This window comes from Schistocerca americana, chromosome 4, assembly GCF_021461395.2.
Source record: "Schistocerca americana isolate TAMUIC-IGC-003095 chromosome 4, iqSchAmer2.1, whole genome shotgun sequence".
Classification (NCBI taxonomy): Eukaryota; Metazoa; Arthropoda; class Insecta; order Orthoptera; family Acrididae; genus Schistocerca; species Schistocerca americana.
This window is the reverse complement of record NC_060122.1, coordinates 768,432,369-768,457,938: the sequence shown is the minus strand read 5'-3', so window position 1 is coordinate 768,457,938 and position 25,570 is coordinate 768,432,369. Positions and strand designations below refer to the sequence as shown.

The 25,570-nt window shown below is 39.9% G+C and overlaps 1 protein-coding gene across 1 annotated transcript in view; it reads left to right on the top strand.

Moving 5' to 3' along the window:
• Positions 1 to 25,570, top strand: part of LOC124613789 (Down syndrome cell adhesion molecule-like protein Dscam2) — a 273,808-nt gene that overhangs the window by 227,103 nt on the left and 21,135 nt on the right. The window contains exons 21-25 of the mRNA XM_047142510.1: positions 187 to 330; positions 17,821 to 17,961; positions 22,844 to 22,978; positions 23,200 to 23,339; positions 24,552 to 24,690. Of these exons, the coding sequence (XP_046998466.1) occupies positions 187 to 330; positions 17,821 to 17,961; positions 22,844 to 22,978; positions 23,200 to 23,339; positions 24,552 to 24,690 (699 nt within the window). The remainder of the gene's footprint in view (positions 1 to 186; positions 331 to 17,820; positions 17,962 to 22,843; positions 22,979 to 23,199; positions 23,340 to 24,551; positions 24,691 to 25,570) is intronic.

The following is a 25,570-nucleotide window of genomic DNA, read 5'->3' as shown; positions in this document are numbered from 1 at the left end:
GATTAAGTCTCTATGATTTGCTTGTCTTTTGTCAACATATACTTTGACTTGTTCCCCATCCCTGAAGGTTTACCTTTCTAATGGAGCTATGGAACATGATGAATGAATGAGTGAACATCTGGCTAACTGCTTAAAAAATTATAGCTTTATTGGAACAATACTTATAAAGTAATATTTTGTCAACAGTGTCAAATGCCTTGAAGCCTCAACGCAGATTCACTGTTTCTGGCCTAAATCCAGCCTCTATATATCAGCTAAAGATAGAAGCACATAACATAGCAGGATCTTCAACTGCTGAATACACATTTGCTACTCTTACAAAGGATGGTGGTAAGAAATTATAGTATAAATTGCTCACATACTGAAAATTTTACGTTTTTGATATTTACTAAATTTATACACTCATACTTGATGTAGTGACATGACAAAAGTCCTTATTTTCTTCTGAATTGTTGTTAATAAGTGTAATTCATGTCATTAACAACCATAATAGTAGTAAAACGTAGAACCATAAGGTACTCTCATATATTTCATGGGATACCTTGCCAGTTACATAAAAAACAAACCATGCAAGTCCAAATAAAAGTAAATAGCCAAAAATACAAATTATTTACAAATAAAAATAGAATTGAAAGTTTTACTTCTCAAAAAATGTGGTAGTATAATTGACAGAGATAGCGAAATATCTGACAAGTGTCAAGCTCAGGATATTAAAATAAAATAGGAACAGAAAAGGGAGAGATTAGACAGATATGGAGAAGTTACATTGTAGTCAGAGTTAAACAGATTGTAGTGACTTGTGCCACTTGTGTGAACAAGCAGACACAGTGAAAGTTCATAAATAGTCTATGTGTCTACTCTTCTGTTATGTATTCTTTGATGTTACTTTTTCTCTCATTACTCCTTGCTTCTTAGTGACTAATGTAACTAGCACTATGAATAGCACACACCCTGTAATTAATATATGTAGAATAAATCGGTACTTGAGCAGACTACCACATGTTTGTACTACCACATGCCCGTTCTGACATCCGTAGTCACATCAGAACATACGTGTGTGTTACTTCCACACAACTATGTTGGGTTTATTTTCACATGCAAATGAATACTTCAGCAGCTATTACCAAACCAACCCAGAGTTGCGAGATGATTGGCAGCAAAGTCCAGTACTACGGTCTATGGTTTGCACAGATAGAGAGCTAGTTCATTTTATTGCAGATTTCATCAGATGAAACGAAGTCAGTTAAATTGTTGCAGCACTAACAGAAGACTTTGCTGCCGAGGTGCAAGATATCCATGTGACACTGCCAGAGGTGGAACAGTATGATGCTATAAAGAATGCTCTGATTACGCACCTGTCTCAATTGGAAGCAAAAATGCCTTGAGAAACTTCTGCGGACAAAAGAATTAGGAGACTTCATTCTGTCACACACTAGCCAGCAACACAGTCAGTGTTGATATGTTATGTGATATCTGGTTGTCGAGGTTACCTGCAGATGCACAGAGCATTCTAACAGTGTGTCAAAGAGATCTGAATGCATTAGTATAAACAGTGGATAAGATCCTGGAGATGTATCCCTCAATGAGTTCTGCAACTCTGATGATACAGCAGGGTAACAGAGCTGCAGGCGCAGTGGCTAGCACACTGGACTCGCATTCGGGAGGATGACGGTTCAATCCCACGTGCGGCCATCCTGATTTAGGTTTTCCGTGATTTCCCTAAAATGCTCCAGGCAAATGCCAGGATGGTTCTTTTGAAAGGGCACGACCGACTTTCTTCCCCATCCTTCCCTAATCCGATGAGACCGATGACCTCGCCGTTTGGTCTTCTCCCAAAACAACCCAACCCAACAGAGCTGCAGTGTCTTTAGCATCATTGCAGTCGCAGTTAGTAGAACTAACCACACAGGTTGCCGTGTTGCAAACAGTACATACCAAACAACAACTGTATCAGTGTTCATTGAGAAGTCATAACCGTTTGGCTGTGGTGTCAACCACTTGCTGGTATCATAAAAAATTGGTAAGGCTGCACAAAAATGCACACCACCATGCAAATGGAAGCGCAATGGGGAATCAGAGGCAGCTACACCTATCTCCACTAGTAATACATGCCGATTGTTCATCACAGGTCACAGTGCAATATTTAGTGGACACACGAGCTGAAGTATTGATGTATCCAACAACTAAATTACTGCATCACAACTGTGATGGTTATTACTTTGATGCCACTAATGACTCAAAGATTAAGACCTGTGGACAAGTTGCCTTAATACTCAGTCTTGGTCTCCATCAAGTATTCGAATGACAGTTCACAGTGACCAATGTCTTGCAACTGATCTTGTGGGCAGATTTCCTGTCTTTTTACAGTTTGAACAATGCAACAAAATATCTAGATGCTCAAGGAAAGGTCAGCTACACTTCCCCCATGGCAGTAAATGTAATCACCAAGGGTATCCAATATATGAGATGGCTGAAGGAGTTTTCTGAAGTTTTGCACAGTCACCTACATTACTGCCAGTTAAGCATACAACAGCGCACCACATTCTCACCCACACCACATTCTCACCACACCGGGCCCACATGCCTATGCCTGTCCTAGATGGCTGGCACATGAAAAACTAAAAATAGCCAATGAGGAATTTTGCAGTATGTTAGCACAAGGTGTATGTTAAACTTTGAGTAGTAACTAGGCAGCCCCTTTACATATTATTCTGAAGAAGAACAATGATTGGCATCCATGCAGTCCATACATCCATGCATACTACTGCCAGTTAAACACAGGGACCATTCTGGACCAGAATCCCAAGCTGCATATAGAGGATTTCTCCATCTATGTGCACAGTAAAACAATCTTTTCCCTGATCGACTTATTACCAAATACCAGATACCAGTAGCCACAGATGTCCCTAAAACAGCTATCACTATATCTTGTGGACTGTTTGAGTTTATGAGAATGGCATCTGGTCTCTGTTACTTGCTGCAAAAATTCCAGCATTCCATGGATGAAGTCACGTGAGAGTTTGATTTTGCTATATATACATAAATGATGTAATGTTGACTTCTGAGGAGGAACAATGATGGCATTTAACTCCATTGTTCGACCATTTATGCATGCACAGTCTACTAATTAACCCTTCAAAATGTATTTTTGTGGCAACAGAAGTTCATTTCCTGGGATACTCTGTTGACACAAATGGCATATGCCTTCCTCAAGATAAAATACAAGCCATAATCACATACCCTCGTCCAATCACAATTAGAGATCTTTGTTTGTTTCTCAGTGTTTTTAACAACATTTAATTTCCAATTATGCCCTGATCACAGCTTCATTAAATGAATTCTTAAGGGAGCACCAAAGCCAAATGACAGATTACAGTGGGCACGTAAAACAGACTCTGTTTTCCAGGCCATAAAGATAACAATATCAGATGCTACATGACTGACACATCTTATAGCACAAGCTCCACTGGCATTAATGGTTGACATGTCTGCTACCACTATTGGGGCAGTTGCACAACAGTCAATAGATCATTGTTGGCAACCACTCGAATTTTACAGCCACAGACTGTCACCCTTCCAACAATGGTGGGTGACATACAATTGTGAAATATGTGCTGCTACCAAATGTAACCAGATGTGAAAATTACCGAACTATCAGTTTAATAAGTCACAGCTGCAAAATACTAACACGAATTCTTTACAGACGAATGGAAAAACTGGTAGAAGCGGACCTCGGGGAAGATCAGTTTGGATTCCGTAGAAATGTTGGAACACGTGAGGCAATACTAACCTTACAACTTATCTTAGAAGAAAGATTAAGAAAAGGCAAACCTACGTTTCTAGCATTTGTAGACTTAGAGAAAGCTTTTGACAACGTTAACTGGAATACTCTCTTTCAAATTCTGAAGGTGGCAGGGGTAAAATACAGGGAGCGAAAGGCTATTTACAATTTGTACAGAAACCAGATGGCAGTTATAAGAGTCGAGGGCCATGAAAGGGAAGCAGTGGTTGGGAAAGGAGTGAGACAGGGTTGTAGCCTCTCCCCGATGTTATTCAATCTGTATATTGAGCAAGCAGTAAAGGAAACAAAAGAAAAATTCGGAGTAGGTATTAAAATCCATGGAGAAGAAATAACAACTTTGAGGTTCGCCGATGACATTGTAATTCTGTCAGAGACAGCAAAGGACTTGGAAGAGCAGTTGAACGGAATGGACAGTGTCTTGAAAGGAGGATATAAGATGAACATCAACAAAAGCAAAACGAGGATAATGGAATGTAGTCAAATTAAATCGGGTGATGCTGAGGGGATTAGATTAGGAAATGAGACACTTAAAGTAGTAAAGGAGTTTTGCTATTTGGGGAGTAAAATAACTGATGATGGTCGAAGTAGAGAGGATATAAAATGTAGACTGGCAATGGCAAGGAAATCGTTTCTGAAGAAGAGAAATTTGTTAACATCGAGTATAGATTTAAGTGTCAGGAAGTCGTTTCTGAAAGTATTTGTATGGAGCGTAGCCATGTATGGAAGTGAAACATGGACGATAACCAGTTTGGACAAGAAGAGAATAGAAGCTTTCGAAATGTGGTGCTACCGAAGAATGCTGAAGATAAGGTGGGTAGATCACTTAACTAATGAGGAGGTATTGAATAGGATTGGGGAGAAGAGAAGTTTGTGGCAGAACTTGACTAGAAGAAGGGATCGGTTGGTAGGACATGTTTTGAGGCATCAAGGGATCACAAATTTAGCATTGGAGGGCAGCGTGGAGGGTAAAAATCGTAGAGGGAGACCAAGAGATCAATACACTAAGCAGATTCAGAAGGATGTAGGTTGCAGTAGGTACTGGGAGATGAAGAAGCTTGCACAGGATAGAGTAGCATAGAGAGCTGCATCAAACCAGTCTCAGGACTGAAGACCACAACAACAACAACAACAACAGCAACCAAAAAATTTTAATATTACTTGTATGGTTGACAATTTAGCATTTGTATAGACTACAACCCTTTGACTTAAACTCTCAGGCTCAAACCAAGCAAAGCATCTCCAAGACTGCTGAAGCAGTTAAATTACATTGGTCAGTTTTCAACTCATTTTGTTTATGTACAGTGCAACCTCAGTGTGCCCGCAGATGCACTGTCCAATGTTGAAATCTTAAATATATTGGAGCGTACCACAGCACAGATCAAAACTATAGCTACAGACATTGATTTTGATGCTCTAGTGCAAGCACAACATGATGAGGAATTGTGCATGTTGCTCACACAACAATTTGAACTGAAACTATGACAGATAATCACACCTGAAACAAATGCCAGAATAATTTCGAACTTGGACGATAGCAGCTGCACATAGTCTAGCACATCCTTGAGTTTGAGGCACCATTATGTTAGTTGAGCACAGTTTCATATGGCCTGGACTGCAAAGCATTTGTCAAGAGCTGCATGGCATGTGTAAGGAATAAAATTTCGTTACATGTCAAGGCATCACTGGGCACACTTGTACTCCCAGTAAACAATTTGAACATGTCCACATTAACATTGTGGGACCTTTCTCAGTTTCTGAAGGCTACAGCTTCTGCTTCACAATAGTGGACCGATTCACCAGGTGGCCAGGAGCATTCCCAATGATAGATATCATGGTGGTAACGCAGAAATTCTTTTATGGGTAGATTGCTCAGTAGATTGCTTGATTTGGAGTGCCTTTACACATCACTTCTAACCAAGGATGTCAGCTGGAAATGTATCTTTTCAAGGCACTGGCAATGTTACTAGGTATTAAATGCATATGCACCGATCCTCAGAAGGCACACTTGATGACATCCATTTGTTTTCACAGACTTAGACAGCCTCACACAAATATTTTTGTACAGTGTCTCTGTTTGCAAACCGCTCCAACCACCATATAAGGGGCCATATGTTGTACGAAGTAGAGACAGTAATGTATTCGGAATTGACATTCATGGTGCACTAACTAAAGTTGTCATTGACTGGATCAAGCCTGCATCTTTTGATGTGCAAGATGCCACTAAAAGCTATCACCACCAGTTAACGAAAAATGAAGATGCCGCAACTGAAGACCCGTCTGCATGCCACCTTGCTGATGCCTCACAACAGTCACCAGGCATTATCCTGCAGGAGATTATGCCAAGCTTACCCATGCCTCACCCGGATGCCCCTCTATTCATGAGTGCCATGACAGCTGCGATAGGCACAATAAAAAGATTCACACAATCATAGCTTTCAGCCATTAAGACCTTTGTCAGCAGTAGACACACATACAGACATGCGCACACACACATTCATGAAAGCGCAACTTGCACACACATCTGCAGTCTCAGAGAGCTGAAACTACACTGCGAGCAGTGGCACCAGTGCATGATGGGAATGGTAACTGGGTGGGGGTAAGGAGGAGTCTGGGGCAGGGAGGTGGAGGGATAGTATGGTGGGAGTGGCAGACAGTGAAGTGTTGCAGTTTAGTCGGAGGGTAGGAGAGAAGGTGCGGAGGGGGGAGGGGGTAAGTAGCGGAAAGGAGGGAAATAAAAATAAAAGAAATTAAAAGACTGGGTTGGCGGTGAAATGACAGCTGTGTAGTGCTGGAATGGGAACAGGGAGGGGGCTGGATAGGTGAGTCACTGTCCTCGGAAAGTGTGTGTTATTTGCATTAAATGCATATGTGTGCATTTTCTGCATCATTGGTTGTCTGATTTTTGAGCAGGAGCAGGCACAGAATCTGAACATGAAATGACATTGATTTCCATCCATTCTTGCTTTGCATTATTCATGCATGAAACAGAGAAAGGCTCTGTAGTCTTTTGCTGGCAGTCCCATGCAATAACAAAAATTGAATTCAGCTTGTCTGAAGAGGCAATTCTTCTGATCATGGGTGACATAGCATTTCATGCATGACTCTGCTTTGCACAGAGCTGGGACAGTGTAATTGGCATTGTGCCGATGCAGCAAATCCTTAATGTAGAGTGCCCAGCCTTGTCTACACAGTGCTGATTTGTGAGTGCTGGGGTCAGCACTGTGGCTGGAGAAAAGGTTGTTTGTCTCAAGTGAAGTGATAACTGGTAGACAGAAATCTTGCTCAGCTAAATCTTGAACTTTGCATGCATCAATAACTTCAAGCATTTCACTGAGGCAAGGGTTGCAGTGCTTTAGAATTTTGGCCCTCAATTTCTGATCTTATAGATTCTGAATTATAGCATCATGAACCTTTTCATCCTGATAAGTTGTGCCACAGACACAATTGAATCTACAGTCTCTAGTTGCGCTCTGCAATTTCACAATCCATTCTTTATAGGATTGATCACTATGATGTTGACTGTGGAAAAGTTTATGCCATGCAACAAAACATGTATTTGACACTCAAAAAATACATCTGCTCTTGCAATTATGACCTTGTAGGGCTGGGTTTGCAGGTCACTAAGGGGAAACAGTTTCAGTAGGAGGCAGCAGGTGTACACTCCTACGCATGAAAAGAAAAGTGCACAACAGGTCCGCCTGTGGTCTTGTAGACATTGAATTGTTGATGCAGTTGTGTTATTTATTCTTTCTATGCTTCCTTCATGTCAGTGAACTGTCAGAATAGCAGGGCAGCAGCTGAATTCCTGAAGTCCACAAGGATGGAAATATGCGATGATATATTGGAGAACATTCCCATCTGCAAAGTTTAGGGGAACTATAGCAGGGTACTTCTGGCACCTTTTGCTGCTGGGCTGCTTGCACTGGTACAACGCAAGAGACTGCTGACAGTAGTTTGGTTATTTGTTGACCCTGAAACTGAACAAGAAATGCTACTCAGCACTTTGATGTTGCTCTCCACAGTTTGCCATGATTCAGTAAATATCTTCACTTAAATACTTGAGCTTAGTGTATGCACACAAACAAAAAAGAATTCAATAGAAAGAAAAAATTGTTCTGCTCTGGTTTCCATAGCTCCTTTTTCCACTTTCTTTTTCTCGTCACCAGTATGCTGTGTGTCTCTTTGCACACTGTGTGTTTCTTTAGTGGATACAGGAGTGGAGAACAGTTGCCATTCATAACAGAGAATTCGGATATTAATTTATTCTACATCTGATATAAAATAGTTGAAATAATACATAACATTATTCCTATATTTGCAGTATCAGTTACTAACAGTAGATTTGAATGTAGAAATATATACAGATACAAAAGATTTATAAATCTTTCACTGTCAGTACAATGACTGTTCAGAAGGTGTCGATGCCTGTCCACTATGAAAGTCTGTAAACGTTATTCAACTGGCAAAAACACGAAATGGGCTCAGTGCATGAATGTTTGAACACCCACTACAGGAGCTCTGGAGACGGGATGCTTGCATCTCATTAGCAGCAGTGTAATTACTCATGGCAGTGCCCTTGTGCTGCAGTGGCAGCTGTAGCAAACACGGCTTAGTAACTGGCGGCGCGCATATTTGAATGTGCGGCTGACCCTATAATGGCCAATACCACAGGGAGTACTCTTGCTGAATGTCCTCTGTAACAGGGTATTCCAGCTGGCATGCCTGCTGGCTGGCAGCTGGGTCCTTATAGCTGCAGGTAGAAGGGGATATGCAAACAGCAGATGCACAGCAGTATGCCTGCTGGCTGGCAGCTGGGTCCTTATAGCTGCAGGTAGAAGGGGATAGGCAAACAGCAGATGCACAGCAGTCACGCAGCCAGCCTGTACCCTCGGTGACAGTACTGCACCTGCCGATCACTCATGGACTGGAGCGGCCAAGTGGCTGGTGCATGCGCAGAACATGTGCAGTTGGGCTGCCTGGTGGATAGCCTACACTACCTGCACCTGCCCACAAGTGATCTGAGGGAAATACAGGAGCACTCTTGCCAACTGGGCGGTATTGGAACAGATTGCTCTGTAAGATGGCTTAATAGACCCGAATGTCTGCTGCACCCCACTGAGCATTTGGATCCTCTGACATGGTACTAAAGCAATGTGCTCACAAGAGGGCAGGTGGTGGGGTGATGCGCAGTGGCAAGGAGTAGTGTATCACATGATGCTCCAGGCGATAGTGTCATTCCGATGTGTGCCCGTAGCACACACATTGAGATGCGTGTATAACATGTAGCGTTGATTTTCATGTTAGTTTAGATATGGTCAGGTTAGTTAACCACTATGAGTTCATTATGGGTGACATCAAGCAGACACAATGAGTATTATATTAAGAAGTGACAGTGATAGTTTTTCAAGCATATAAATTTTGTTAGCCAGAAGCAGAAAAACAGTGGCTCGGAGTAACACTCATCCCAGTGATGCCAGTTACCAAGGTATCTGACGACTGCAGTGTGAGGTGTGTGTCATAGACAGAGAGCTCACTGGTGACACTGTAAAGATTCTTTGTCTTTCTCTGCACAGAACACACCACACTGCTGCCTTCTTACCTGCACCCTGCTATAGTTCCCCTCAACTTTGCAGATGGGAATGTTCTCCAGTATATCATTGCATATTTCCATCCTTGTGGACTTAACCCCCATTAACAACTTTCCCCATCTTCCTTATTTATTAAGTTAATTTATTTTAATGGTATTTCTTTATTTTCTCAATTATTTATTCTATTACCTTTTTGCCTAAATTTATCTCTCCCTCTCTTTTTGGCTGTTTCTATGTCTCCTTTTCTGTTTTCCTCCTAATTCTTAATTGAACAATTAGTTTCACTTCTGTCTCACTTCCCCTTAATCCAGCTGTACTTTGTACTCTATCCTATCGTCTCTGGACTGTAGCTGGTACAGTTCTTACTAGTGCACTATGTTTGACCTCCTACTCTCTCTGATACAGCTCACTTTGTTTTTGTCTCCTCTCATCCTTGCAACAGATGATTCCCTCTCAACCTAGGGTCTGAGTTACCTATCCCTTCTTCCTAACTGTCCCCAATCTCTCCGTCTTTCCTTTTTTAGGAAAGAACTACCAGTTCTGTTTTTCTCCACTTTTGTGTATATACAGGGTGTTCATTTTAAATGAAGACATTGAAGTATCTCAAAAACTACACGTCAGATAAAAAAAAGTTATAATTCAAACTTGTCTGTCCAATGATACCACACTCGACCCCCCACCCAGCCCCAACTTGGGTAGCAGTGGGTGGCTTTGAACTCTTCAATGGGAACCCCCATTTCTTGTTGTAGATTACAGTTATGGCAAACTCTACTTACATTTTGTCTGAAACATTTGCTTTGTTTCACCACAGATGTTGGTGTAATCAGCATAATATAAATGGTCACACAATCATAAATTATGACTTGCTACTCAATGACCCTTGAATTTTCAGTGGTACGTGGAACCCCACCTCCATGTTGCGAGGGTAGAACAGGCCAGTATATCATAATTTCTAATCGGAAACCCCATTTACAATATTGTATTTATTTGACATATTGAATAAGGGACTGATCGACGCGGCACTGTGGCCGTGGCTCCAGGTGAATGCTACTCTGTGTTTCCAATTAGAATGAGTGTTCAAACAAAGTACCAGCAACTTCAATACACTTAGTGGTCTGCTTTTCAAATGACCATACACAGGACAGAAGCGTATCTGTGGGAATGTCAGACCAGGCATTTTTGATGTTGTCAAACATTGTCTTCATAGCCTGTTGGCACTTGCTGGTACACCTTATGTTTTAAATATCCCCACAGAAAGAAATTGGTGATGTCAAATCCTGCGACCTACCAGGTCAATTAATAGCCACCTCTGCTGACCCACCAACCAGTGTAAACATGGTCAGATAGCTCCCATGCTTCAGTTGTGCAATGCAACTGTCATGCTGTAACCACATACATTGTTGAACATCCAGGACAATATCTAACAGTAGTACCAGCAGTTCCTGATCCAAAAGTGTTCAGTATTTGTGTCCATTCAGTTTGCCATTGATAAAATGTGGACCAATGAATTTGTTCCCCATGATGCCACGCCATACTTTAACCAATCAATGACATTTGTGATCAACTTGCCATAAACAGTTGGGATTGTCTACACTCCAGTACTGCCTGTTATGGAGGTTAGTGCTATGATGGTTTGTGAATGCAGACTTGTCAGAAAATAGTACCTGGCCAAAGAATGTGGGGGTTGTTTGCATTTGTTGACAGGCTCATTCGCAAAATGCTACCCAGTTATGGAAATTGGTGACATGAATTTCTTGATCCAGTGACACGTGGTATGGATGATACTTAATGATGATGCAGTATTGTGACAATACTACCTACAGACATACTGGAATTGCGGTGTAATTGTGGGGTGCTTACCCATGGATTGTCGTGCACTGTCGCTAGTACAGCTATTTCATTAGGTTCTCCTGTAACTTAATTCATTTCCTTTTGCCGATCTGTATGCTGCCATCAGATGTTAAGGTGTTAACAATCTTGTAAAATAACAAACAAGAGCTAGCTTTCTCTGGAAAATGCTTGGCATACAGGGCAACAGCAGCCTCAATGATTCTCCTACAGTCTCTGTAAATGAGTATCATTACACTTTTTTCTTCTGTGGTTATGTCATGCATCACCCACTTGCACATCTGTTCTCCACATGATAGGCAGGTGTGCAGGCAATAAACACTTTGCAAGTATTGTAATGTTTAAAGCCACTATCTGCTCTATGTCTGCACGATATGTGAGCTCTTGTTGCAGTGTACTGCCTGTTATGATACATCATAGTTCGCTGCACAGCCATGGTGGCTGGGAATCGAACCCAGGAGTCCGTGATCCAGAGGCAGCAACGCTAGCCCCTAGACCACGAGTTGCAGACTTATACAAAATTGTGAATGGGGGTTTGCAGTTAGAAGTTATGCAATACTGGCCTGTCATACCCTCACAGCATGGAGGTAGGATCAGACGTGCCATTGGATATACAAGGGCCATTGAGTGGCATGTCATAAATTACAATTTTGAACCCATTTCTATTCCACTGATGACAGCTCCATCAACGGTGAAATGAAGAAAATGCTTCAGACAAAACGTATGGAGATTTTGCCATAGCATTGCATTCTGCATTAAGAAACGGTGGTTCCCATGGAAGATTTCAAAGTTGCCGAGTTGATGATTGTGGTACCATTGGATTTCCACCTCCCCCCCCCCCCCTCCCTTCACCCCTCAACTCTGCCCCCCAGAACATACAAATTTGAATTATAACTTCTTTTTGATCCGACGTGTAGTTTTCAAGATATTTCAGTGTCTTCAGGTAAAATGAACATGCTGTATATCAGCAGTGTTCTGAAGTTTGCCTCATGAAGGGAATTGATTGCTAGCCATTCTGTCTCCTTTAATTTTACATTTTTTCCAATTCTTTTTTTTTTTTAATACACACTTTATCATTTGCCATTACAACTATGTGCTCCTCTTATTTTCTTTTCAAGTTTTAATTAATTTATCACACATTACCCTTCCGACTTACCATCTCATACTGCTATTCCTCATTCATAAGGCACACTTCAGCAGGTTGCTGTGTAAAACAGAACAACAGCAATGGACACATTCTTTCACTCTATCATGGTATGAAAAGAAATTGGTATTTAGGTCTTTCTTATTTCTTTATTTGCTGCTGCTTCAGTCCGGAGCGACGCTGCTGCTACAGTCTCAGGTTCGAATCCTGCCTTGGGCATGGATTTGTGTGATGTCCTTAGGTTGGTTAGGTTTAAGTAGTTCTAAGTCTAGGGGACTGATGACCTCAGAAGTTAAGTCCCATAGTGCTCAGGGCCATTTGCTGTCTATACAATAACCAGTTTTCAGACATTGTAATTGGTTTCTTCTGTTCTCTTGATTTATTTATTTTTTACTCAGTTATGCAGTGCGTTAAAAGTATTGCAGGTTGATACAGCACATTTTTGTACATATTCCATATTGACACTGCATTTTACTTGCAGGTTTCCTTTTAGAGTTTCCACTTGTAGACTTTCAAGTAATATATCATAATGAAACTTCCTGGCAGGTTAAAACTATGTGCCGGACCAAGACTCGAACTTGGGACCTTTGCCTTTCTCAGGCAAGTGCCCATTAAAGGCAAAGGTCCCGAGTTTGAGTCTCAGTCCGACACACAGTTTTAACCTGACAGGAAGTTTCATATCAATGCACACTCTGCTGCAGAGTGAAAATCTCACTCTGGAAATATATCATAATGTTTCAGTGACACAAGGAGATGTAAATCTGGGGCAGTCAGTTTCCTTTTGTTAAAGGCTGCAAATTGAGTCTGTGATTGGAGATCAAGATGATGTTGAGATACAGATGTTATTCAGCTTTTGTTAATTCTGTGGATGGAGTTGTGACATAATAACAATGTTCATGAACCACATTTTTGTCTTGCCCCTTTACTGTAAGGACCTCTGCTATGTGTGCAAATTTTAGTAACTTCTATGGGTTGACAGGAAGTGCAAAATGGCTAAGCAGGGATGGCTAGAGGACAAATGTAGGGATGTAGAGGCTTATCTCACTAGGGGTAAGATAAATACTGCCTACAGGAAAATTAAAGAGACCTTTGGAGAAAAGAGAACCACTTGTATGAATATCAAAAGCTCAGATGGAAACCCTGTTCTAAGCAAAGAAGGGAAAGCAGAAAGGTGGAAGGAGTATATAGAGGGTTTATACAAGTGCGATGTACTTGAGGACAATATTATGGAAATGGAAGAGGATGTAGATGAAGATGAAATGGGAGATATGATACTGCGTGAAGAGTTTGACAGAGCACTCAAAGATCTGAGTCGAAATAAGGCCCCAGGGGTAGACAACATTCCATTAGAACTACTGACGGCCTTGGGAGAGCCAGTCCTGACGAAACTCTACCATCTGGTGAGCAAGATGTATGAGACAGGTGAAATACCTTCAGACTTCAAGAAGAATATAATAATTCCAATCCCAAAGAAAGGAGGTGTTGACAGATATGAAAGTTACCAAACAATCAGTTTAATAAGCCACAGCTGCAAAATACTAACGCGAATTCTTTACAGACGAATGGAAAAACTAGTAGAAGCCGACCTCGGGGAAGATCAGTTTGGATTCCGTAGAAATATTGGAACACGTGAGGCAATACTGACCCTACGACTTATCTTAGAAGCTAGATTAAGGAAAGGCAAACCTACATTTCTAGCATTTGTAGACTTAGAGAAAGCGTTTGACAATGTTGGCTGGAATACTCTCTTTGAAATTGTGAAGGTGGCAGGGGTAAAATACAGGGAGCGAAAGGCTATTTACAATTTGTACAGAAACCAGATGGCAGTTATAAGAGTCGAGGGACATGAAAGGGAAGCAATGGTTGGGAAGGGAGTGAGACAGGGTTGTAGCTTATCCCCAACGTTATTTAATCTTTATATTGAGCAAGCAGTGAAAGAAACTAAAGAAAAATTTGGTGTAGGTATTAAAATCCATGGAGAAGTAATAAAAACTTTGACGTTTGCTGATGACATTGTAATTCTGTCAGAGACAGCAAAGGACTTGGAAGAGCAGTTGAACGGAATGGATAGTGTCTTGAAAGGAGGATATAAGATGAACATCAACAGAAGCAAAACGAGAATAATGGAATGTAGTTGAATTAAGTTGGGTAATGCTGAGGGAATTAGATTAGGAAATGAGACACTTAAAGTAGTAAAGGAGTTTTGCTATTTGGGGAGCAAAATAACCGACGATGGTCGAAGTAGAGAGGATATAAAATGTAGACTGTCAATGGCTAGGAAAGCGTTTCTGAAGAAGAGAAATTTGTTAACATCGAATATAGATGTAAGTGTCAGGAAGTCATTTCTGAAAGTATTTGTATGGAGTGTGGCCATGTAGGGAAGTGAAACGTGGACGATAAATAGTTTGGACAAGAAGAGAATAGAAGCTTTCGAAATGTGGTGCTACAGAAGAATGCTGAAGATTAGATGGGTAGATCACATAACTAATGAGGAGGTATTGAATAAGATTGGGGAGAAGAGAAGTTTGTGGCACAACTTGACTAGAAGAAGGGATCGGTTGGTAGGACATGTTCTGAGGCATCAAGGGATCACCAAATTAGTATTGGAGGGCAACGTGGAGGGTAAAATTCGTAGAGGGAGACCAAGAAATCAATACACTAAGCAGATTCAAAAGGATGTAGGTTGCAGTAGGTACTGGGAGATGAAGAAGCTTGCACAGGACAGAGTAGCATGGAGAGGTGCATCAAACCAGTCTCAAGACTGACGACCACAACAACACACATGGGGAATGATTACACACATCTAGAAATTTTGACTTTTCATCTGAGTTTGTATGATAATATGAATTTCTGACTAAATGGAATGCGCTGATCACGAATCTAAGGCCTGTTTCTCTACAGCACATGAGGTTTTCGAACCATCATCATCCTCATCATAATCTTTGAAATCTGTTCTTAGTGACATCAGAAAACAATTACAGGAAGATGGAGATAAAATGGAACAATAAAAGGGTAAAATAAAGTTTCATGAAAGATGTAATAATTATAAGAAGCAATATGGTGATTTGGACACGTTCCAGGTGGAGGTATTCCTTCCGTTTATGTTTACTCTTGAACGAATGCTTGATTTCCTTCATTTTGCGTGTGACTTCTTCATGTGTGATAAGCCACCAGTAGTCAGACACCATGTTTATTCCCCAGAAACCTTGATAATCATGTTCCAGAGTTTTAAGTTTCTGATGGAACCAGTCAGCATGTTACTCTGATGTTTCAGCCAAATTGTCCTGAAAATTGTCTGGAGGACCTAACTGTTTGGATGACTATAGCATATCTTGCACTATTCCCTTATAATCAGGCTGTTTATTCTGTCCAAGGAAACAATGCAGAACTGTTTTGTTTCCATCATTGTACTTTCAAAATTTTTATCAGGCACCAACTTACTTACATGCAATCCAACAAATATCCCTTCTTTCAACTTTGCAGCCAATAGATTTCGGAACTGGCTACACAGGTATTGGACACAGTTTCCTTTTTTGTCCAATGCTTTCATATACCACTTCATCAGTCCTAATTTTTTGTGCAGTGGAGGCAATGAAATATGATATGGTTTATCCAAATGCTCATTCACAGTGTTCTTCGATCCCTGTATCAGGTTTTTCCTCTTAGGCCACTCTCTCTTACTCCAGTGCTCATGATACTACTACTACTACTACTAGTAGTAGTAGTGGCCTATCCACACATATAGCATAGCATCTTGGTACACCCTTTTGGCTGGCAGAGAAAAATACAAGTCACTTTAAAGTCACCACATACAAACCAATGGTGTTCTTCATACTTCACATTTTGAGCGAGTACACTCATAGTACTGCATGTCTCTATTAAGTGTACTGAATCTGCAATTGAAATTGGAGCTAGCTTATTTCCAGTATGTAACAACACTGCTTTCATATTTTGCTTTGAAGAATCTACAAGTAACCGCCATTGCTTACTGTCATAGTTTGGAGCTCCCACTTTCATCACTAATCTAGTAGTGTCATCCAAAACACCATTAAATCATCTTCAACAAAAAATCCCCTTAAGTCTTTATAATTATTTCTGAACATTGAATATGATGTACTGTATGCAAGAAAATTACTTTCACTGAGATGTGATCTCAGAAGCTGTGCTGCATTTTTTGAGAGTTGAGTTGTATAACTGCCATTGGGTATCATAGACTATTGCAAGTAAGTTTAGACTACGGTAGTTTTCCTAGTAGCTTTGGTCAGCTAAGATCATAAACAAATTACCTATGTGTGCTGCGTACCTGTTGAGTGCACTCAGTGTCTTACTAGAGTCCCCTAATTGGAAGTAATGAACCATCTAGAAACTGAGTGAGGATATACAAAGGGCCACTTACATAAAATATTTGTCCTACATAGCTATTCTCTTGATTGTTAACTTCTGTATGAGTAAGAAGTTGGGGTCCTATCAGTAACACACTTGCAGTAGTCAGATTTACTACTTTCATGACTTAACTCTGGTTCAGAGAATTTAAATGTATCCATTGATGTTAGTAGAGAGTGGATTGATAGCCTGGACCATGAGAGACAGGTATAACTGCCAAATCTGAGTATTTTTATCATGTTTCCCTTGTATCCTGCTACTTTCATCATACAGAGAAACCAATGATTGACCTGACTCTTCTGTTAGTGCTTAGCGAAGTTCAAACACTTCATTTTACTTTCACTCTATTTCCTTAATCACTCCACACATATATGAGAGACAAGATTTGAAGCAAATGACATGTCCTGATCTCCAAACTTAATGTCAAAAAAGAAAAATATAATTTCTGCACAAATTCTATTAATTGTCTCAGCATCTTGTACTTATATCATGTAAGCTACACATATGTAACAAAATGTATACGGGCCATTAGCACACTGCCTTCCTGACATTTTGAACTTGACTTCGATGACATTTTGAACTTGGCTTCGATGAAATAACACCACTCACAACAACACGCATAAGCCTCTTCTTCTAGCTGTCACACTCACTGAGTTGTTGATATCTGTGGTCGTAATGAAGCATCTGCTTTGAAGTTCATTCTCCCTCATCAACTCCAGCATCCTACACAGAAACAATGTTGCCACATGTATATAAATTATACTACATAACACAAATTTGACAGCCAATAGTAAATATAATGCAGTAGATTGAGAGGAGGGGGTAGCTGTGCAGGAAAAACAGAGGGTGATAGGGAAAAAAAGATGATACCATTTTCGTGTTCAGGGATGCCATATTAGTAACAAACACCACTTACTTTCCAAAGCCTTGAATGTGTGCTGACCTGTTATTAATTGTCATAAGAAACTACTGCATTATTGAAATTGATCACATATAAATCATTTTGATTCTAATCATATTCTGTTTGAGTTGATGCTTAGTATTTCATATTCCAGAATTGCCACCATTGGAGTTAATGAATGGAGGAAGTCCATCATCTCCTTTTTATGCAGACATTAGAATAATAATTCCACTTGTTGTGGCCTTTGTGGCAGTAGTGGGAGCTGGCGCTGCTGCTGCCCTTTGCTGGAGAAATAGTAAGTTTCATACAATTTCCAAGACTAAAATAGTGAACAAACAATACAGCACATACTCCATAGCACAAAAAAGGGCACACCATGAAGGAACTATCTGAATGGGATGGAAATTGGTAGATGTGATGTGCATGTACAGACAAACAAATGATTACAGTTTCAGAAAAAATTGGATGATATTCAAGAGAAAGAGCTTCACAAGTTGATCTTATCAGTAACTTACTGGTCCACCTCTGTCTCTTATGAAAGCAATTATTCAGTTTGGTACTGATTGACAGAGTTTTTGGATGTCCTCCTGAGTGATATCACTCCAAATTCTGTCTAACTGATATGTTAGATTGTCAAAATCCCTAGATGTTTGGAGGGTTCTTCCCACAGTTCTCCAAACGTTCTTAGTTGAGGAGAGATCCGGTGAACTTGCTGGCCAAGATAAGGTTTGGCAAGGATGAAAACAAGCAGTAGAAACTGTTGGCATGTGCGGGCAGGCAGTATCTTGCTGAAATGTATTCCCAGGATGGCTTGCCATGAAGAACAACAAAACTGACCATAAATATCATTGACTTATTGCTGTGCTTTAAGGGATGACAACCAAAGTGCTCCTGCTATGAAAAGAAAAGGCACCCCAGACCATCACTCCTGGTTGTTGGGCCATAAGGCAGGTGACGGTCAAATTGGTATCCCACCACTGTCCAGGGCTACTCCAATCAATGAGACTCTAGGGTGAAGATGCGTCTGGAGACGTCCTGGACGGCTGTGGGATACCAGCCTGACTGTTACCCACCATTCAGCCTGACAATGAGAACTGTTTGTGTGGGGTGCCGTTTCTTTTCATTGCAGGACTCCTTTGGTTGTCATCCTCTGCACACCTACAGCAGAGCGGTATGTAATGATATTCTGCACCCCATTTTGTTGCCCTTCATGGCAAGAAATCCTGTGCTTACATTTCAGCAAGATAACACCTGCCTGCACACAGTGAGGGTTTTTGCTGTTTGTCTTCATGCTTGCCAAGCCCTACCTCAGCCAGCATGGTTGCTGGATCTCTTCCCAATTGAGAACATTGAGAGCATTCTGGGCAGGACCCTCCAACCAGCTTGGGATTTTGATGATCTAACATGCCAGTTGAACAGAATGGCATGATATCCCTCAGGAGGTCATTCAACAACCCCATCAATCATTGCCAAGCCAAATAACTGCTTGCATAAAATAAGGGCCAGAGGTTAACCAACATGTTATTGACTTGCTCGATTTGTGAAGCTCTTTCTCTTGAATTTCTCTCATCTAGTTTTTCTGAAATTGTAATCATTTGTTTTTCTGTGCATGTACATCACATCTGCTGATTTCCATCCCATACAGACAATTCCTTTATGGTGCTTCTTTTGTCTTACTTGGAGCTCTTTATACAAGTTATATGCATTAGTGTTTACTGTCATTTCACAACAATAATTTGTGTAGATCATATATCTTTGAAGTATATTTCACCCCATGTATGCACTTCAAATAATCTCAATGTTTCAATGAGAATAAAAGGGAGAATGAATATTAACAATATTTGAGATAGAAGAGGAGGATGAGTAGCTAATAAGTTACCTATGCTGAAACATAAAGGGTGGGATTGATGACATAAAAACAGAGTAAAAAAACAAGATACTCCAAAAGGTTGCTTTTTAGAGATAGGTGTGGCTAATTTCAAAGTTTTATGTCAAGTTTGGTGCAGATCTCCACCGTGACTTCTTAACAGGTCCAAGATTGTTCTAGATCAGACATATTTTATGAACAAATGAATTCTAGATTTAAGTTCCAAAGCCTTATTTTGTAACAATTTAGAGAGGCACGCTGCATTGATGGTTCAAACCAAGGTGACTCGTGTAGTTGTTCATTTGTTTTGCACAGTCATATTTTCATTTTCCTTCCCAAAGAATATACTACATGCAGTGCAAATATGCAATCAGTCCTGAAGGCAATGAAGCAGAAAATGTATAAGAATCACAGATAACATATCCAGCAGAGAAAAATTGTCAAAACAATACAGGAAATCGTTTTTCTTTTCCATCATCCAGGGCAATACACATCATTCTGCTGATTATCAGGCATGTGGAAATATGGGGAAATTTGCAAGCAGGCAAAACAGTCAAGGATGCCCAGGGAAACACATTGTGACACAACATTCTTTAGTCAGAGGGCTGTGTAATTGTGAGAGATGGGTTGGCAATAAGAGACTACAAATATAAACTGCATCCAGTGAAGTCAACTGCCTGGCAATGACATACTCTATATTGATCACTCTGACAAGATGAAGTCACCCTGACCTGCCTCCAAGTAAGAGACTATTCATAAATGCATTCCTTGGAATGAGTATTACACAGAATACCCAAAGCAAGGAGAATATAAGAAGGAGATTGTCAAAAGCAAAGAAAGCTTTAATCAGTAAAGGAGTCTACTGAAATCAAATATTAATATGGTGCTGATGAAGAAGTTTGGAAAATAAATGTCTGGAGCAGAGCATTGTATGGTAGTGAAATACTGACTATCAGAAATATTTGCAGGAAGAAACTTAAAATATCAAAAATTATACGGACAGATAAAGAACAAAATGAAGAATTACTAAAAAGAATAAATGAGGATAGAATTCTGTGGAAAACTCTTACCAGGAAAAGGGGCATGTCTGCTTTGGGTTCAGGAATAGTTACCAAGGCACAGAAAGGAACAGTAGAGAGGAAAAAAATAGTACAAGAAGACCACTACTAGGTCTGCCTCTGTAGCTGAGTGGTTGCATGTCTGATTGCCATGTGGAAAATCTGGGTTCAATTCCCAGTATTACCAGGGATTTTTCCATGGTGGAGGACTGGAATGGTGTCCACTCAGTCTTATGATGCCAATTGAGAATGTGTTTGAAGAAGAAGGAGCAGTTCCAGTGTCTGGAAAGCTGGGAGAGTGGTGTGCTGACCCCAAGACCCCCCAAGCAGCATCTGAATGACATTGTATCGCAGAAAATAATTTATTGTTTTTAGTTTAGACCAAAACTAAAATGTGCAAAAGAGATTATAGAGGTTGTTGAGTGTAATAGTTAAACAGATATGAAAAGATGAGTGCAAGACAGGAAACACTGAAAAATGGTATCAAACCTATCAAAAGACTGATGACAAAAAAAAAATTGTTGTTATTTGATTCCTTGGTGAGAGTAAAATTTTGTCGCTATAGGAGTTTTGTGCCACAAACAGTATGGGTAGTGATTTGGTTTAATGAAGCACATGTGGATGTCATCCATTACTCTTATGGTGGAAAAGTTCTGATAGCATCTAAGTGCTTTAGGAGTAAAGGAGATCACTCACTCAGAAGCAGAAATGGTGAAACGTTGACAGGTACAGGCATAAAAGCGAGTAAACTTGCTAGCTTTTGGAGTAAATCCTTTCTGAAACTGTAATACAACAACAACAACAACACACACACACACACACACACACACACACACACACACACACACACACACCAATGTCCCTACATGGTGCCAGCTGGACACAAAATGTGCATTCAGCTGGCACCATATATGCGCACGCGCACGTGCGCGCGTGTGTGTGTGTGTGTGTGTGTGTGTGTGTGTGTGTGTGTGTGTGTGTGTGTCAAAGACTAAACGCTTCTGCTTTTTGGTGACTGATTTCCTTTACTCCTAAATTGTCCAGTACCTTGGTTGTTAAATAATTTACGTGACCATCCACAGTTTTAATAACTTCACCGGATGCTTCCAAATAGAAAATTTTGATTAATCACATATCATCTTAGTGGCAACTCATAAAAAGCTGGAAAAGAACTGTGTTACAGAATCCTAGTCAGGTAGAAATCTGTTGCCTGATTATCGACACATGTCCCTGTTGTCTGGATGAAGTTAAAGTATTTTTAGAGACCCAAGAAATGTTTGTGAGTAAGGAAATAAGAAAAATACCGTGATGTGCAACATGACTCAATCTTATGCATTAGTTTTCAGTATCAGCTTACACTCTGCTGCTTATAGGATGGACATTCAATAAATAATTCAACTTTTTTTTTCTCAGCCAAATTCAGATGAAAAGATGTGGAATTTATTGTGGGACATGTGGAATATTCCCACTTCGGCCCCTAGGGAAACGGTATGTGGATGATGCAGAGGTTATTGATGCAGCATGAATTTGGCTCCAATATTGACTACTAGAGTGGTACAATGCAGGTATACAGGCACTCCCATTAATGTGGCATAAGGCCATCGTAATTGAATGGAGATTATGTTGAAAAATAGAGTGGGGAATAATATGGCATACTGGAATCCGGAATAAAACCAGACAGTTTTTAGAAAAAAAAGTGTTGCATTACTTATTGAATGCCCCTTGTAACATTTCCTGAAAACATAGAGGATAATTTTCCTGAATTGGTCAGATAAAAACAAGGTTACAGTAGAAAAAACATCTCTGATGCTTAAAACAACTGCCTTGTTTCGTTTTGCATTCAATAACAATTCTCTGTGTAGGTCAGAAATTACACTTTCATTAGAGTATTATAACCTTGATTAATTTTGGAACTCTGTTGTGAAATTACTTAAAGGAATTTAAGGTCTTTCACTTTTGTTGTATTAAATCAGGTAAAGTTACTAATGAGTTATGTATTTTCATTATTGCAACACACCAGAAAAGTTTTTACACTCAGGTTCTGACGCAGCTTGCATATTTGTAAAACTAGATGTAAAAGTGAGTGAATACTTCTCTTATTAGTAAGACAATACTAAATTGTAAAACATGGCTTCAAAGTTAGCAAAGAGGATAAAATAACTATATTATTTGTGCCTTTGAATCATATATTTCTTAATTTGTCTTGTTATCTTTTCATGTGACTCATTGGCTTGTAAAATACCATATTTTAGGGGCAACCGTTTTAGAGCAAAACCGGCCACTGAAAGAGACCTTGGACAATCAGCAGAATGCCGAAGCTCAGAGGGAAAGATATTATGCCACAATCCACAAGGTAGCTTTGCAAGCTAGTGGTGATAAAATACCAGGTAAAGAAAGCCTCAGGACTGTCTGAGTGAAAATTTTCTTTGATGTTCTTCTGTGCAGTGAAATTTCAAAAAAACTGTAGTTTGACTGATGTGCACAGTTTCAGTGGGTAGTCATGTTTAGCCTCAAAGCAATTGTAATAATATGAGCATGTGGATACCTACACTCCATGGGATTTATGGTGTAGGTATGTGTTCTGATTTCAGTATGTTTGTTTTTGCAGAAACATCAGAGGACATATCACCATATGCAACATTCCAGCTATCAGGTCCTGGTGTAGACCCAAACAACACTCTTCTGCACAGTTTTATGTATCACGAACAAGCTATGACTGAAGGGTGTGCATCACCACCACCACATGCAGTATGTTCTTTTATTTACATACATTTTTGAACTCTGAGAAAAAATAATTCTCTCTCAAAGATTTTTCAAAATATTGTGTAGTAATTTTATAATGAAAATAATCTCAGGAATATAGAGTTTAAGATCAAAAGAACATCTCTAAAAAAGGTGGCAAAAGTCTAATGTGTATGTAAATAATTCAGTAAAAAATAAGAAGGGTTTTGAGGAAGCAAAACTATTGAAGGGCTGGAGAAACTCATTTTTGTTGTGTTTCAGTGGTCTCTGGTCATTACAGAATTTTAAGCCTGTTTTCCTTAACCCCATTTTATGTCCTCCAAGACAGAAAAAAAAACCGCTGATGTGTCATTAGCTATTGAATATTTTGTCAAAATGCTTCTGAGCACAAAGATTTGCCACAGGTATTTTATGATGACACTGTAATTTAAACTGCAATATCTTATAAACTGCATCTGTTTTTAGGCGTGCGAAACATGCTCACTTAACTAATTACATTCACAGATAATGTTTCAGGGAGCAAGAGCTGTTTATCTGTAACATAAAGACTGCGTGTTAGGTGAGACAAAGAAGTAAGTTCTTCCTCTGCAAAATAGAATTGTCATATCAATTTCTGCCCTTGAATTAAAGTTAGTTACAGCTTCTCTCTTACCTTGTACGGAAATACAAGCTCACGCATATTTCACATCAATACCTTAGTGAACAACGCCTACATTACTCTCATGTTATTATCAGAACAGGTTAGTATTTTCCTCTTCAATCCTCTTCTTTGCCTTAGTAATGCCCTTCTCAAACAAGTGAACAAGAATTTTTTTCCATTTGAATTGCTGTCTCTTTAAAGGATTATTAATAATCATATGTGCATCATCAACAATATAAAAATCCAGGTTTACACATGAACTCATCGCAGCCACCTTCATGAGAGAGTAAAGACACACAACACACTAACTTCCCCTATGGTATCAGCCTAGAAAGTCTTTGTTCCAGGCCAAGGGTTACACCTGTAAGTACATAATTTGATTGTTGCATTCTTACATTTAGGCATATCCTTAAACTTTCTCTCACAACCTTCATCTTTTTTAATGAAAAGTTTGACACACCTCTTTCACCAGTAAGTAAATTCCAGTTTATGTACCTGTGAATACAATGTTTTTCAGTTTCATCTTCCAGATCCTACATTATTTATTACTATAAAATTAGTACTGTGTATAATTTCAGGTAATAAAAACTGCAACAAGGAGAAGAGGAAGTAGGAAAACTGAGGTGGATTCTGATGAATCAGATTCAGACCCTGATCAATTGACATCTAGTCGAACAGAGTCTTCCAATCAGCTTGATGCAGCAAAGATAAAACACAGTAAGTGAGCATATTCTTTATTGGTTGTAAACCAAAATTATCTTGAGATTTGTTGCATTTGATATCTCTCTCTCTCCCTCCCTCCCTCCCTCTCTCTCTCTCTCTCTCTCTCTCTCTCTCTCTCTCTCTCTCTCTCTCTCACACACACACACACACACACACACAGAGAGAGAGAGAGAGAGAGAGAGGGGGGGGGGTGGTGATTGTAATGTAGATTAATGACAACTTAGTACACAATATTAGATGCGACCTCAGAGTTTTTGCAGTTATTGTATTTAGCTATGAGGAAGCCTTATCCAATAAAAACAGAATTAATATCTAGTCAGGTCTATACAGAATGTTACAGAAAAGACTGACAAGTAGCTCTAATGTAAAGGAATGTAAAGTTAAAGTTCTGTTAACAAATGTATTAATTCATAATTACACAATGGAAAAGTCAGGATGGAATGTAACAATATTATGAAAAGGATAGCTGCCACTCCCCATATAGTGGAGATACTGAGTCACAGATAGGCACAACAAAAAGACGGTCACAAAACAATCTTTTGGCCAACAGGGCCTTTGTCAAAAATAGATGACAAATATGCACACACACACAAACACACACACACACACACACACACAAATGCAACTCACACACACATGACCACAGCCACTGGCAGCTGAAGCCTTTTCATAACTCATGATTATAATAGTAATTTTTCTAGAAGGTGATCTATACACAAACCAACTGGGGCTCGCCCAGTTTATTCACAACAAGGGAGATGGCTGCTAACCAGCATGTCAGGGTTGAGCTCGGCTTTGATAGTGCCGCAGAATCTCATGGATAGAGGCCATGGTATACATTAAGGACGTGGGTGGGCAGAGAATGTTCCCCTAG